At 43.5% G+C, this 14,548-nt stretch overlaps 1 protein-coding gene across 1 annotated transcript; it reads right to left on the reverse strand.

The window, feature by feature from the left end:
• Positions 1–892: 892 nt before the first annotated feature.
• Positions 893–2,738, reverse strand: fgf3 (fibroblast growth factor 3). The gene is made up of 3 exons (XM_029427782.1): positions 2,495–2,738; positions 1,628–1,731; positions 893–1,276 (listed from the first exon to the last, which is right to left on the reverse strand). The coding sequence occupies exons 1-3, from the start codon at positions 2,736–2,738 to the stop codon at positions 893–895; spliced, it is 732 nt and encodes a 243-aa protein (XP_029283642.1).
• Positions 2,739–14,548: the final 11,810 nt, after the last annotated feature.

Here is a 14,548-nt window from a genome sequence, read left to right on the forward strand (position 1 = left end):
AAATCCACCAGTTGTTCCATCGGGTCAGTTTTTTTTATGTTGGAAAAGGTGATGAGTGAAAACTATGAAACAAACAGCAACATTGGTCAAATGCAGAAATAGTATGATCAATAACTTACAACACAGGGACAAAATAAATATTCATATCATTAGTAAAAATATACAAAGTACATCTTTCCGTTTACAGACAGTAGACTATCACATTGGAACAAAAAAATACAGCACACCCCGTCGCAGACTGAGTTTTCCATTGCCTCTTAATGTGAATCTGACAAAAAGTGCTTTGCTGATTAAAGTCCTCTCCTTAATATCCGTCATATTTGTTAGCACTTCAAATTAGCAAAATATTGTAAAATATACTGTTTGTCATTTCAGCTTTTGACAAATGAAAAGCTATAAAGTCACTGTACATGCATGGTGCATACTGTATTTACAATAATATAACCACTTTAAAAGGCTTTTTGCTCTGTATGATGGTAAAATGATTGCTTGCAAAAAAGTAGAACTTTTTACAAGTAAGATGGAAGTTTTCAACTATTTTAATACATTTGTTTACACAACAGTAGCATTGTGAAGAAGTCAGTCAGTAAGTAGGAGATTAAACACTGTGTGTGTGTGTGTGTGTGTGTGTGTGTGTGTGTGTGTGTGTGTGTGTGCGTGTGCGTGTGAGTCGAAGTCTCCCGAAAGTGTATTATTTTATATATGTGCCTCAACAGTCTGTCTTTCCTTCTTCTATGGATTTTGTTTCTCTGTGCATCAATAACAAAAACTTCTGTTAATCCAGAGGGCAGGCTCCGAACCGTTTGTCCTCCACTGCAGCTGCAGTATGTGCTGTGATCAAGAGTCCATGTTTGGATGAGTCAGAGGGTCAGCGCCCCCTCTGAGAGTCCACTCAGTCATCTGGCCGTCGGCTCCGGCCTTTCCTTGCACGATGTCGGCGTCTGCGGCGGTCCCCTCGGATGCCGTGGTGATGCGTGTGGTGGTGTGCGCTCTGACTGTCTCTCAGCCGTCTCACCATCTCATGGTCCTTGTTGCCCAGCACCCGTGGCAGGAAAAGCGAGGCTTTGTCTGTGCTTCGAGTTTTAAAGCCTCGCCGTGGTCGACCTTTGCCATTAATGGAAACGTACCACTGGCGCTTGGCACTGGCCCGCCGCCTGCTGCTGCTGCCCCCCCCTGGTGGCAGAGACTGTTCGGTGGAGTGGTGGCGGGACGCATAGGTGTTGTACCCCAACTCATGGATCCGCTCCACAAACTCACACTCTTTGTTGAACACTTCCTGGGTAGAGGAGAAAGAAGGAAGCAGTGAGCAACATTTGTCATGCGGCTTGCCGTATGTTTTTGATTCACAGGACAACCTCTCAAAGAAACTGTGAGTGTTTCATCTCTGTGTGTCTCCCACAACCCCCTGTGCCACTGCTATCAGACACCAAATCAGCCGTAAAATGATAGCCTACAATTTAAGCCGGATAAACATGTAATGCTACAGCAGGTAAACATTACAGCATGAAACCAAATCTTTGTGCTTTGTCATATTTGAGGCCTTTAACCTGCTGCCTCTGGGCCAAACAGGAGCTGTATGTTGAAGAGAAGGTGACATGTTAGATGATGAGATGACATCTTTACCCACCGAGGCAAACAGCCGTCCTTTATCATTCATGGCCAGATATCTGCCGGAGAAAAGCCCTTTGATGGCCACAACACCCACATCCACTGCTGTGATTTCCATGATGCCTGCAACACAGAGAAACATAAAACAGTTAGGCTTTATGACAAGGTATCTATATGCTGTACATTCATCATGATTCAAAATTATGCTCTGTAGATTTATTCATCAACCCACTGATACATCTTGGAAGGTGGAAATCAATTATAAAACGTGAAAAGCAAATTTTGCCAAAACAAACAAACAACAACTTTTGTCACATTAAAGAAATTAATCTCCGGTTGTGTTTGCCACCTCGTGCCCATTCAGTATGTTTATTGGCAGTGCTTGATTAGTCAATGGGATATTCAGCCCTGTACAAAGAGCTAATGGTCGCTGATGAGATAAATACATGTTCATACTTTTCCCGATACTTCTAATTAACACACACACACACACACACACACACACACACACACACACACACACACACACACACACACACACACACAGAACTCAGAACTCATCCCAGACGCGTTTCACTGAGTAACAGAGTGAAACTTAATCATATCAGAATTTATTAAAAATAGATTGACAAAAATAAATAAATAAAAACACGTAGAAAGTTTTAAATATTACACATTTTGCACATAGATTAAATGTACCTTAAAGTAATATTTCAAGTGTTTCATGTCGTTCCACAATTCTTTAAAAAAAAACACTCATTAAACAACTTCGTTTGTAATCAAAATAAATTGCACTAAGGCACTGATACAATATCTTATATGTGTGTGTAGTAGTTGTGCCAGTGTTGGTGCAGTTCTCTGTGCGTAAAACCGAGTTAATACTCACTAAACGGGTTGTTTTCCTCCAGTGATCCATCTATTTTCCCATTAGGATGGATTTGTAAATGATATTTAGTAGCGCAGTAGAGTTTTCTGCGTCTTGGCGCTCCTCCGAGGTGTTCATACACTCCTCCGCGACCCCCGGCGTCCCTCCGCTGCCGGGGGTCGCAAGCCTGGCCCGGGGCGCAGCGGGCCTGGGGACTAACGGGGTCCAACAGGCTCAGCAACACCATCAGATGTATCATCAGCATTGTGGCATGGCCGTGGAGCGACGATTGTGGCAAAAAATGGAGAACTCCTGCCCGGCAGTCTGGGTCCCATTAAAGTGTCGGGACCCCAACTCTCGTGAGCTCCAGCCTTACGCACATCCGAGCCCGAGAGACACCGCTGACAGCACCACCTCCCCCGTGGTGGGATCCACTCCTCGCCTCTGCTGCTGCTACTGGAAATCCCTCCTACGGGTCTGACTGAGAGCCTCTGCTCAGACTGAGCGCAGATATAAAAGAAGCTTGTGGCGACAATAGGCTGAACTCCGACCAATTGATACAAAGGAAAGGGGGAGGCAAAAGGTATCAGCCCTGTGTGAAGTGAAAGACTTCGGCGTGGATAAAATTACACAGTGGCTGAGTGTAGAACAGCTCTCTCTGAACTCCTCTTCTGAAATATCCTGAAAGAGCAATTAGACATCCCAAATTATGCAGGCGAACTGAGCCTCCCAGGCACTGTTACAGGTGAGAAATAAGTGTGTTTCTGGATGTCCTGATAAACCGTTAACCTGAACCTTTACACTTTACCTTTTAACTTTACACACTACAGCTTAATCAAATCAATTAATTTCCCTGTTGAATTCCTGTGGAGTCCTTTCCCCTCATATCTCTCACCAGACACATTTCGTTTGGCCACTCCACACAACTTTATCTTCCAAATCGTTGACATTTTTAGAAGCATTAAAGTAATACAAATGTTAAGAACTTTGAATGTTAAGTGGCTACAGCTACTTGGAGTAATTGAACAAGTGCTTGCCAAATAACAGCAAGCCCATCAGGAAAAGGTGATACCAATATTTCTAATTTGCCTAGAATAAGAGCTCCACACTGACAGCACAGGCCTGCACGTGATCCAGAGATCCTCAGAGTTTTTCCAGAGGTGGAGACAAACTGCCACTGCAGGTTAATCCAACCTCTCTCTCAGCAGTTAAAAGTGTGCAAGTATTTAGATGATACTTTGTCCTCCTGACCTGTAAGCATTGCCCGCTAATGCTTAGGTAATTTCTGTTGAAGTTAGATTAAGAAAAACAGACAAATGAATGGTCTGTCACAAAGTTCCTCCTCACGTCAGAGAACCTCTCTGCTGTGCAGCAATGAATTGTCCCAGACTTTTCCCATCTTAATGCCCCGGCTCTGGCTAGGCAGCAGCCGGTGGGCGGAAGAGCAGCAGGCTAAATGACTACTGCCTAAATTGCTTCCATCTTGGTCGCATTATGGTTTGCATTCTGGTAATTAGCACCATCATCTACAAATCTCTCTGCCCTTTGGCGCTGCTCCACTGCTGCTATGAAGGCCTCTGCTGAGAATCCCCCAGAGAGTCAACGGTTAATTTGTCTTCCCCTCCCATACATCACCCAGCTAGCTGCCTCTGTCACTTTATTTACCCCGATGATCAGAAAAAGGCAGCTCTCTTTTAATTACAAATGTGTGCGCATTATGCATCAGAGACCCTTCGCAAGTCAGACAGCACACCAAAACATCAGCCGGGCCGTGTGTATCAGTGGTTGTTCTGGTGGCCATTTCTATGTGAGACGCTCTTGATGTGGTTAAATGCTGGAAGAGGGTGGAACCTCAGATGTGGCTTGCTGTTTCAGAAACTATTTTAATTACGCTCCCCTCCACGCCGCCCACAAAGCATCCCAGCAATAAGCAGGGCAAACGCTGTCAATTTGTGATGCATAACACACATACATGCATGCACACACATACGCACGCACGCACGCACACAAACACACACACACACGCACACACACACACACACACACACACACACACACACACACACACACACACACACACACACACACACACACACACACACACATTAGGATTTGATTGTTGATGATTGTAATTTTGAAGGTTCAAATGTCAATTATGAAACAGAGCTAATCCAAGATTCAGGCCTCCTTCAGATCTTAGAACCAGATGCATTTGAGCTGGATTGCAGGGTTAGGGTTAGCCCCATTTATGACCTCAGCACTCTGTACGTAACTCATGGGTTCCCTACACAAACCGTAGAGGAAAAGTGGGTTGCATCTTCAAACGTATTTTCCGTATCTACTTTTTGTTGGACATGCCAAATGATTTTCCTGGGTTGACATCAGCGTTTAATCCAGAATTGCCACAGCAGCAATGTAATGCTCTAGGAACGAATATTCAAAGTAAATAATTCCAAACATAATTTGTTAATATGCCTTAAAGACTAAAACTAATTGAAAGTCCTATTACACCTCTTGTACCAACACATAAGAAAATAAAACATCCTGTAGCCAATTTATTAACTGTGAATAAATCTGATTTCATGAAATATTCTCTCATGTAACATGGATGCAACCATGTGATCAGAGCTCATACTGAGTATGCTCGGTTCTGTTCTGATCCACCCGAGTATTAAATATATTGAAACAGACCTGAGACCTGTAGCAGTGAAACAAAACCCTTCACAACCCAATTGGACCAACTAGAGTCCTGGGTTGGGTCTCGAATTACTGAGAACCAAGTGGACCCTTAAAGACCTCCAATGGGGCCAGGTTAGGGTTAGACCATCAGAGAGCATCTCAAATGCATCTTGACAGAACACTTGGATTGGATTTCGCTTCCCTGCTCACGTTTGAATGAGGGGAAACTTCAACCACAACTGAAACAGAAAGAATACATTATATATATGTGTGCTCAGCCATGGAGAGACAGAAAAGGTTGTAGCAGCTGTTTGATGACTCGGCTCAGGTACAGACTTCAGAACTTTGTCCTAGTGATTTGGCAGAGGCAAATCAACTGTTTGGGAACTTTGTTCTGCTATCTACACACTACAAAGTTGACTAATTGGTCCTTCAATGTGGCCAGGGAGCCATTCGAGTTCACATTACACTGAACACTTGCATTCCTGACTGCCTCCCAATGTGGCTGGAGTGATCAGGTCCCACTAAATGCATTTTGGTTGTATTCACACCTGTGTTTAGAAGAAACAAGACAATGACAAATGGTTTAGCTTCAAGGCCAATTCTCAATTATTTACCCAACTGAAATATTTAAAACCCTTCCTTTTGCCATCATCCACTTGACAAATGAATCTAAACCCAGCCACATGAAGGGCTTTTAGACAAAAACCCAAAAGCATACATTTTAACTTTCCCTTTTTCTCTCCCCCAGTCATGAATGAAAGCAAGAATTTCAGGGCTCCTTTTTTAATTGACCTCCCCAAAATTCTCCCCCCACCACCACCCAAAAAAACCCTCTTGGCACAAAAGGGTTTCTTTTCTGCAATAATACAAAGGTTATTAGCCAGGTCCTTTTCTTGGCCCCCCCTTTTAGCGGAAGAAAAAGGAGGTACCAGTAATCCAGAGCAAATCAAAATGACCTTTGAACCCTTTCTGCTGTACTTTTTCTCATGAACAGATTTCTTTGGTGAGGCAGTGATCAGAGGGCTGAACCCAGCCGCTGCCTCTCGTCTCCTGACAAATCGCTGCTGAGCCTCTTTTGTCCCCATGACTTTGATCTCACCTGCTTGTCAGGCGCTTCACAAAAAAAGTCTAGTACAGTTCCAGCACACAGCAAACAAATTGGCAACTATTTTATTCTGCCTCCCTCTTTCTCCCTCTCTTGTGCAACAATTTAACATTTGTAACCATACAGGTCATTGAACCCTATGCATGTCCTAAAGTTTTTTTCTTTACATAAAATTGAATTTCACAAACAAACCCTTAATAACTGTAATCATGTTCCCCTAAATTGTAATCACTTTGGTGATCCTCTAACTTTTAATTTAGCGGCATAATCAGGTCACCATTTTAAACTGTCAAATACTTAAATACCTACGTAACTAATGATATTCCCATCAGCCTCAGCTGTATTTTGTGTTTACTGCTAATTAACTGCAAATTGTGATAAAACAATTTGTTGTTCTTTCGTGTACTGTGTTTGAGCCCACTGTATGACCGACCAGTATATACTGTATATTCTGTTCCTATCCAGACAATATATGGCAGCACAGAAATAGGAGACAAGCCTCCTGTACATCATTCATCTGCACAAATCAAAACAACAAAGACTCAAGGGGTTGCTTAACGAGCCAGTTACAGTGGAATCTAATGCCATGATTCCACTGTTGCTCTGTAGTGGACGTAGTGTGTCCCTAGTGTGTCTGTAGTGTACGTAGTGTGTCTGTAGTGTACGTAGTGTGTCCATAGTGTGTCTGTAGTGTGTCTGTAGTGTACATAGTGTGTCCGTAGTGTGTCCGTAGTGTGTCTGTAGTGTACATAGTGTGTCTGTAGTGTATGTAGTGTGTCCGTAGTGTGTCTGTAGTGTACGTAGTGTGCCCGTAGTGTGTCCGTAGTGTACGTAGTGTGTCTGTATTGTACGGAGTGTGTCTGTAGTGTGTCCGTAGTGTACGTAGTGTGTCCGTAGTGTGTCTTTAGTGTATGTAGTGTGTCCGTAGTGTGTATGTAGTGTACGTAGTGTGTCCGTAGTGTGTCTTTAGTGTACGTAGTGTGTCCGTAGTGTGTACGTAGTGTGCCTGTAGTGTATGTAGTGTGTCTGTAGTGTACGTAGTGTGTATATAGTGTGTCCGTAGTCTGTCCGTAGTGTGTCTGTAGTGTACGTAGTGTGTCCGTAGTGTGTCTGTAGCTTACGTAGTGTGTCCGTAGTGTGTCTTTAGTGTACGTAGTGTGTCTGTAGTGTACGTAGTGTGTGTGCAGTGTACGTAGTGTGTCTGTAGTGTGTGTGTAGTGTAGGTAGTGTGTCTGTAGAACACGTAGTGTGTCCGTAGTGTGTCTGTAGTGTAAGTAGTGTGTCCGTAGTGTGTCTTTAGTGTACTTAGTGTGTCTGTAGTGTACGTAGTGTGTATGTAGTGTGTCCGTGGTGTGTCTGTTGTGTACGTAGTGTGTCCGTGGTGTGCCTGTAGTGTACGTAGTGTGTCTGTAGTGTCCGTAGTGTGTCTGTAGTGTCCGTAGTGTGTCCGTAGTGTGTCCGTAGTGTGTCTGTAGTGTACGTAGTGTGTCCGTAGTGTGTCTGTATTGAGTCCATAGTGTGTCCGTAGTGCACATAGTGTGTCCGTAATGTGTCCGTAGTGTACAAAGTGTGTACGTAGTGTGCCTGTAGTGTATGTAGTGTGTCTGTAGTGTACGTAGTGTGTCTGTAGTGTCCGTAGTGTGTCCGTAGTGTGTCTGTAGTGTACGTAGTGTGTCCGTAGTGTGTCTGTATTGAGTCCATAGTGTGTCTGTAGTGCACATAGTGTGTCCGTAGTCTGTCCGTAGTGTACGTAGTGTGTACGTAGTGTGCCTGTAGTGTATGTAGTGTGTCTGTAGTGTACGTAGTGTGTCCATAGTGTGTCCGTAGTGTGTCTGTAGTGAACGTAGTGTGTCTGTAGTGTGTCCATAGTGTGTCTGTAGTGTATGTAGTGTGTCTGTAGTGTACGTTGTGTGTCCGTAGTGTACGTAGTGTGTCCGTAGTGTGTCTGTAGTTTACGTAGTGTGTCTGTAGTCTACGTAGTGTGTCCGTAGTGTGTCCGTTGTGTCTTTAGTGTACGTAGTGTGTCTGTAGTGTGTCTGTAGTGTACGTGGTGTGTCTGTAGTGTACATAGTAATGATAATAAAAATAGTAATAATAAATTGTATTTATAAAGCGCCTTTCAAAGCTAAAAGCAATCTGTAGTGAACGTAGTGTGTCTGTAGTGTGTCCATAGTGTGTCTGTAGTGTATGTAGTGTGTCTGTAGTGTACGTTGTGTGTCCGTAGTGTACGTAGTGTGTCCGTAGTGTGTCTGTAGTTTACGTAGTGTGTCTGTAGTCTACGTAGTGTGTCCGTAGTGTGTCCGTTGTGTGTCTTTAGTGTACGTAGTGTGTCTGTAGTGTGTCTGTAGTGTACGTGGTGTGTCTGTAGTGTACATAGTAATGATAATAAAAATAGTAATAATAAATTGTATTTATAAAGCGCCTTTCAAAGCTAAAAGCAATCTCAAGGTGCTGAAATGCAGGACAACAGACATAAGATTTTACGGAAAGGCTTTTGTGAAAAGAAAGGTTTTTAGTTCCTTTTTGAAGGAGTCGGTGGTCTGTGGAACCCTCAGGTGTTCTGGGAAGGAATTCCACAGGTGAGGAGCGGCTGAGCAGAAGGCCCGATTGGCCATGGTGCGGAGCTTGGTCCTGGGGGGGTGGAGCAAAGTTTTTTTTAGAGGAGCGGAGGTTGCGTGTGGAGGTTTGTTGGGGGAGGAGTTCCTTGAGGTACGGAGGAGCATTTCCATGTATGCACTGATGGGTGAGTAGGGAGATTTTGTATTCGATCCTGAATGTGACAGGAAGCCAGTGGAGGGAGTGGAGAATGGGTGTGATGTGGTTATATTTTCGCACCCTCATCAGGATCCTAGCGCCGTTGTTCTGGATATATTGGAGCTTTTGAAGGCTCCCACTAGGAATCCTGATGATGTGAGCATTGCAGTAGTCCAACCTTGAGGAGACAAAGGCAGTGGACGAGTTGTTCAGCATCTAACAGGGAGTGTGTGGGGCGGAGTTTTGCAATGTTGTTGAGGTGGTAGAAGGAGGGCTTGCAAAGATGTTTGATGTGGGTGTCAAAGGTCAGATGAGGGTCAAAACTTACACCTAGGTTGGTGACTGATGGTGATAGGGGTATGTTTTGACCAGAAAAGTGTGTATAGAATAGTGTGTCCGTAGTGTACGTAGTGTGTCTGTAGTAAGCGTAGTGTGTCTGTAGTGTACGTAGTGTGTTTGTAGTGTACGTAGTGTGTCCGTAGTTTGTATGTAGTGTACGTAGTGTGTCTGTAGTGTGTCTGTAGTGTGTCCGTAGTGTGTCTGTAGTGTACATAGTGTGTCCGTAGTGTACGTAGTGTGTCTGTAGTGTGTCTGTAGTGTACGTAGTGTGTCCGTAGTGTGTATGTAGTGTACGTAGTGTGTCTGTAGTGTGTCTGTAGTGTACATAGTGTGTCCGTAGTGTGTCTGTAGTGTATGTAGTGTGTCTGTAGTGTACGTAGTGTGTCCGTAGTGTGTATGTAGTGTACGTAGTGTGTCTGTAGTGTGTCCGTAGTGTGTCTGTAGTGTACGCAGTGTGTCCGTAGTGTGTCTGTAGTGTATGTAGTGTGTCCGTAGTGTGTATGTAGTGTACGTAGTGTGTCTGTAGTGTACGCAGTGTGTCCGTAGTGTTTCTGTAGTGTATGTAGTGTGTCTGTAGTGTACGTAGTGTGTCCGTAGTGTGTCTGTAGTGTACGTAGTGTGTCCGCAGTGTGTATGTAGTGTATGTAGTGTGTCTGTAGTGTACGTAGTGTGTCTGTAGTGTGTCTGTAGTGTATGTAGTGTGTCTGTAGTGTACGTAGTGTGTCTGTAGTGTGTCTGTAGTGTATGTAGTGTGTCCGTAGTGTGTCTGTAGTGTACGCAGTGTGTCCGTAGTGTTTCTGTAGTGTATGTAGTGTGTCTGTAGTGTACGTAGTGTGTCCGTAGTGTGTCTGTAGTGTACGTAGTGTGTCCGCAGTGTGTATGTAGTGTATGTAGTGTGTCTGTAGTGTACGTAGTGTGTCTGTAGTGTACATAGTGTGTCTGTAGTGTGTCCGTAGTGTGTATGTAGTTTACGTAGTGTGTCTGTAGTGTACGTAGTGTGTCCGTAGTGTGTCTGTAGTGTATGTAGTGTGTCTGTAGTGTACGTAGTGTGTCCGTAGTGTGTATGTAGTGTACGTAGTGTGTCTGTAGTGTGTCCGTAGTGTGTCTGTAGTGTACGCAGTGTGTCCGTAGTGTGTCTGTAGTGTATGTAGTGTGTCCGTAGTGTGTATGTAGTGTACGTAGTGTGTCTGTAGTGTACGCAGTGTGTCCGTAGTGTTTCTGTAGTGTATGTAGTGTGTCTGTAGTGTACGTAGTGTGTCCGTAGTGTGTCTGTAGTGTACGTAGTGTGTCCGCAGTGTGTATGTAGTGTATGTAGTGTGTCTGTAGTGTACGTAGTGTGTCTGTAGTGTGTCTGTAGTGTATGTAGTGTGTCTGTAGTGTACGTAGTGTGTCTGTAGTGTGTCTGTAGTGTATGTAGTGTGTCCGTAGTGTGTCTGTAGTGTACGCAGTGTGTCCGTAGTGTTTCTGTAGTGTATGTAGTGTGTCTGTAGTGTACGTAGTGTGTCCGTAGTGTGTCTGTAGTGTACGTAGTGTGTCCGCAGTGTGTATGTAGTGTATGTAGTGTGTCTGTAGTGTACGTAGTGTGTCTGTAGTGTACATAGTGTGTCTGTAGTGTGTCCGTAGTGTGTATGTAGTTTACGTAGTGTGTCTGTAGTGTACGTAGTGTGTCCGTAGTGTGTATGTAGTTTACGTAGTGTCTCTGTAGTGTACGTAGTGTGTCCGTAGTGTACGTAGTGTGTCCGTAGGGTACGTAGTTACTGTTAATCTCACTCTTTAATACACTGATGCAACCAAAGTGTTCCTTATCTGGCTTCTTTCACATCAAGGAATGAGAATACAGTATATCTCAAAAGTGAGTACACCCTTTAGATTTTTGCAAATATTCTGTTATATCCTTTCAGGGGATAACATTATCCTACTGAAACTTTGATATAACTTAAAGTAGTCAGTGTGCTGCTTGAATAACAGTATAGATTTATTGTCCTTTGAAAATTACTCAGTACACAGCTGTTAATGTCTAAACAGCTGGCAACAAAAGTGAGTACACCCCATAGTGAACATGTCTAAATTGTGCCCAAAGTGTCAATATTTTGTGTGACCACCATTGTTATCTAGCACTGCTTTAACCCTCCTGGGCATGGAATTCACCAGAGCTGCACAGGTTGCTTCTGGAATCTTCTTCCACTCCTCCACGACGACATCACGGAGCGCACGGATGTTGGACACCTTGCACTCCTCCACCTTCCTCTTGAGGATGCCCCACATGTGCTCAATTGGGTTTAGGTCTGGAGACATACTTGGCCAGTCCATCACCTTAACCTTCAGCTTCTTCAGCAAGGCCGTTGTCATCTTGGAGGTGTGTTTAGGGTCATTATCATGTTGGAAAACTGCCCTACGGCCCAGTTTCCGAAGAGAGGGGATCATGCTCTGCTGCAGGATGTCACAGTATATATTGGAATTCATGTGTCCCTCAATGAAATGCAGCTCCCCAGTGCCGGCAGCACTCATGCAGCCCCAGACCATGATACTGCCACCACCATGCTTGACTGTAGGCAAAACACATTTGTCTTGGTACTCCTCACCAGGGTGCCGCCACACACGCCGGACACCATCTGACCCAAACAGGTTTATTTTGGTCTCATCAGACCACAGGACATGGTTCCAGTAACTCATGTTCTTGGATTCATTGTCTTCAGCAAACTGTTTGCGGGCTTTCTTATGCATCGGTTTCAGAAGGGGCTTCTGTCTGGGGCGACGGCCATACAAACCGATTTGATGCAGTGTGCGGCGTATGGTCTGGGCACTGACAGGCTGACATCCCACTTCTGCAACCTCTGCAGCAATGCTGGAAGCACTCGCACGTCTATTTTTGGAAACCAACCTCTGGATATGACGCTGAGCACGTGGACTCAACTTCTTTGGTCGACCCTGGCGAGGCCTGTTCCGAGTGGAACCTGTCCTGGAAAACCGCTGTATGATCTTAGCCACTGTGCTGCAACTCATTTTCATGGTGTTGGCAATCTTCTTATAGCCAAGGCCATCTTTGTGAAGCGCAATAATCCTTTTTTTCAGCCGCTCAGAGAGTTCCTTGCCATGAGGTGCCATGTTGTCCAGCATTCAGAGAGAATTGTGCCCAAAACACCAAATTTAACAGCCCTGCTTATCATTTACACCTGAATCCTTGTAACACTAACGAGTCACATGACACCAGGGCGGGAAAACAACATCATTGGGCACAATTAGGACATGTTCACTATGGGGTGTACTCACTTTTGTTGCCAGCTGTTTAGACATTAACAGCTGTGTACTGAGTAATTTTCAAAGGACAATAAATCTATACTGTTATTCAAGCAGCACACTGACTACTTTAAGTTATATCAAAGTTTCAGTAGGATAATGTTATCCCCTGAAAGGATATAACAGAATATTTGCAAAAATCTAAAGGGAGTACTCACTTTTGAGATATACTGTAGGTGCTCAGTGTCCCAATTAAGAGTTTTCTTACATTTCTTTTTAGTTATGGTTGATAATAATATGTAAAAGAGCAAAATGGAGTGAAAATGCACAGAGTTTTGGTGGTGGCTGAATTTGACAGTTCTTGAAATTTGAAAGATGTGGTCATTGAATGCATTTTGTGTAAAAACATGAAACATGTTCCACAGTTTAGTCCACATTGACGTCTGCTGTGCTGACAGCTGGGTTTTGTAAAAGAGAAATGTGAGTTAGCAATTGTGAAAAATTAATTCAAGGTTTAAATAGGATCTTCAATTCACTGACATTTTTGGAGCTCCTCCGAAGTCACCGGGCAAAACCAGCTTTCACACTGGTGCAGTGAAACTGAACAGAACTGGCAATATATTATTTAATCAAATCCCTGCCATGTGTCAGTGATATTGAAGTTAACACCGTAACAAACTTGAACATGAACAGCAGCATTAAAAGAAGAAGCAGACATGGACTTTCTGTCACGTGCACTTGGCTGATCAAAGTCAAAGGATTCCCTTTATGAGGATATAAGGGAGAAAGACAAACAGCGGGGCTTGTCTGTGTCTCCCATTTATTCATGGCGCTATACATTGATTATCATGCAGAATAGAGGAAATGAGAGTGAACAGACAAATGCTGAAAGAGCTGGAGAAGATGGATGAAAAAACAAGCCCTGTAATGTTTTTCTCTGTGTCTCTTTCTTACACGCTTTCTCTTTCTCACTACTCTCTCTCTCATTCTCGCACTGTCCCTCTTTGTCTCTCATTCACTCGCTCTCGCTCTGTAACCAGATAGGTCTGTCCTATACTCCTACAGCTCTCTGATTGTTAGCTGCAGGTCTCAGATGCCTGCAGAGTGGCTGCACCTTCCAACAGGCAAATGATTGTGGAAGGATGAAACTCTAGAGGCCATCAATGGCTGTGATACACACACACACACACACACACACACACACACACACACGAAAATACAAGCAACACATGCACACACACACAATAATGCTCATACACACATACATCAGGTACACAGACACATACATGCATTTTTAAAAATAGAAATGAAAATATATACAGAAATATATACAGAAACCCACACACACATACACTATCAGTACAGTACTGACGTATTGTCAGTGAGTGTGTGAGTGTTGGGGGTGGGACGATTACTGTGGAGCGCAGTCAATGAGTTGTGGTGTTGAGTGTTAAAACACCAAAATTACTCAAAATCTAATTCAATTGCCATGATGAGTAAAACAGGTAAATAGAAATTTTCCTTAAAAGCTCAGAATTAATGATTGACGTTAAAGTTTTTTTTACAGTTAGTCCCATTCATGTCTCTGCACTGAGTTAACTTTTCAAACTTTCAACTTCTCACAGTTCTCTTTAGCGACATGTGGCTCAGCACCGTTAAACATCACATCCAAAATGTACTGATGCAAATCAAAACACTTAATACACATCTCAGGATCAACTGTTAAACCAGAACACTGACAACATTTATCCCAACTGTAACATATTGTCACTCAGAACTCATAGAGGTCATCCAGGAGAGAGATGAGGAGCTCATCATCATAATCATGATGATAATAATAATCATCATCCTGTGAAGCAACAGTTTTAATAATTGATTAATCATGCAGGTTTAGCTATTTTCTGATATATTGTATATTATATTGAACTAGACTATTGAAGAATAGTTGAGAGATTAAT

The sequence above is a fragment of the Cottoperca gobio genome, chromosome 3, assembly GCF_900634415.1.
Source record: "Cottoperca gobio chromosome 3, fCotGob3.1, whole genome shotgun sequence".
NCBI lineage: Eukaryota > Metazoa > Chordata > Actinopteri > Perciformes > Bovichtidae > Cottoperca > Cottoperca gobio.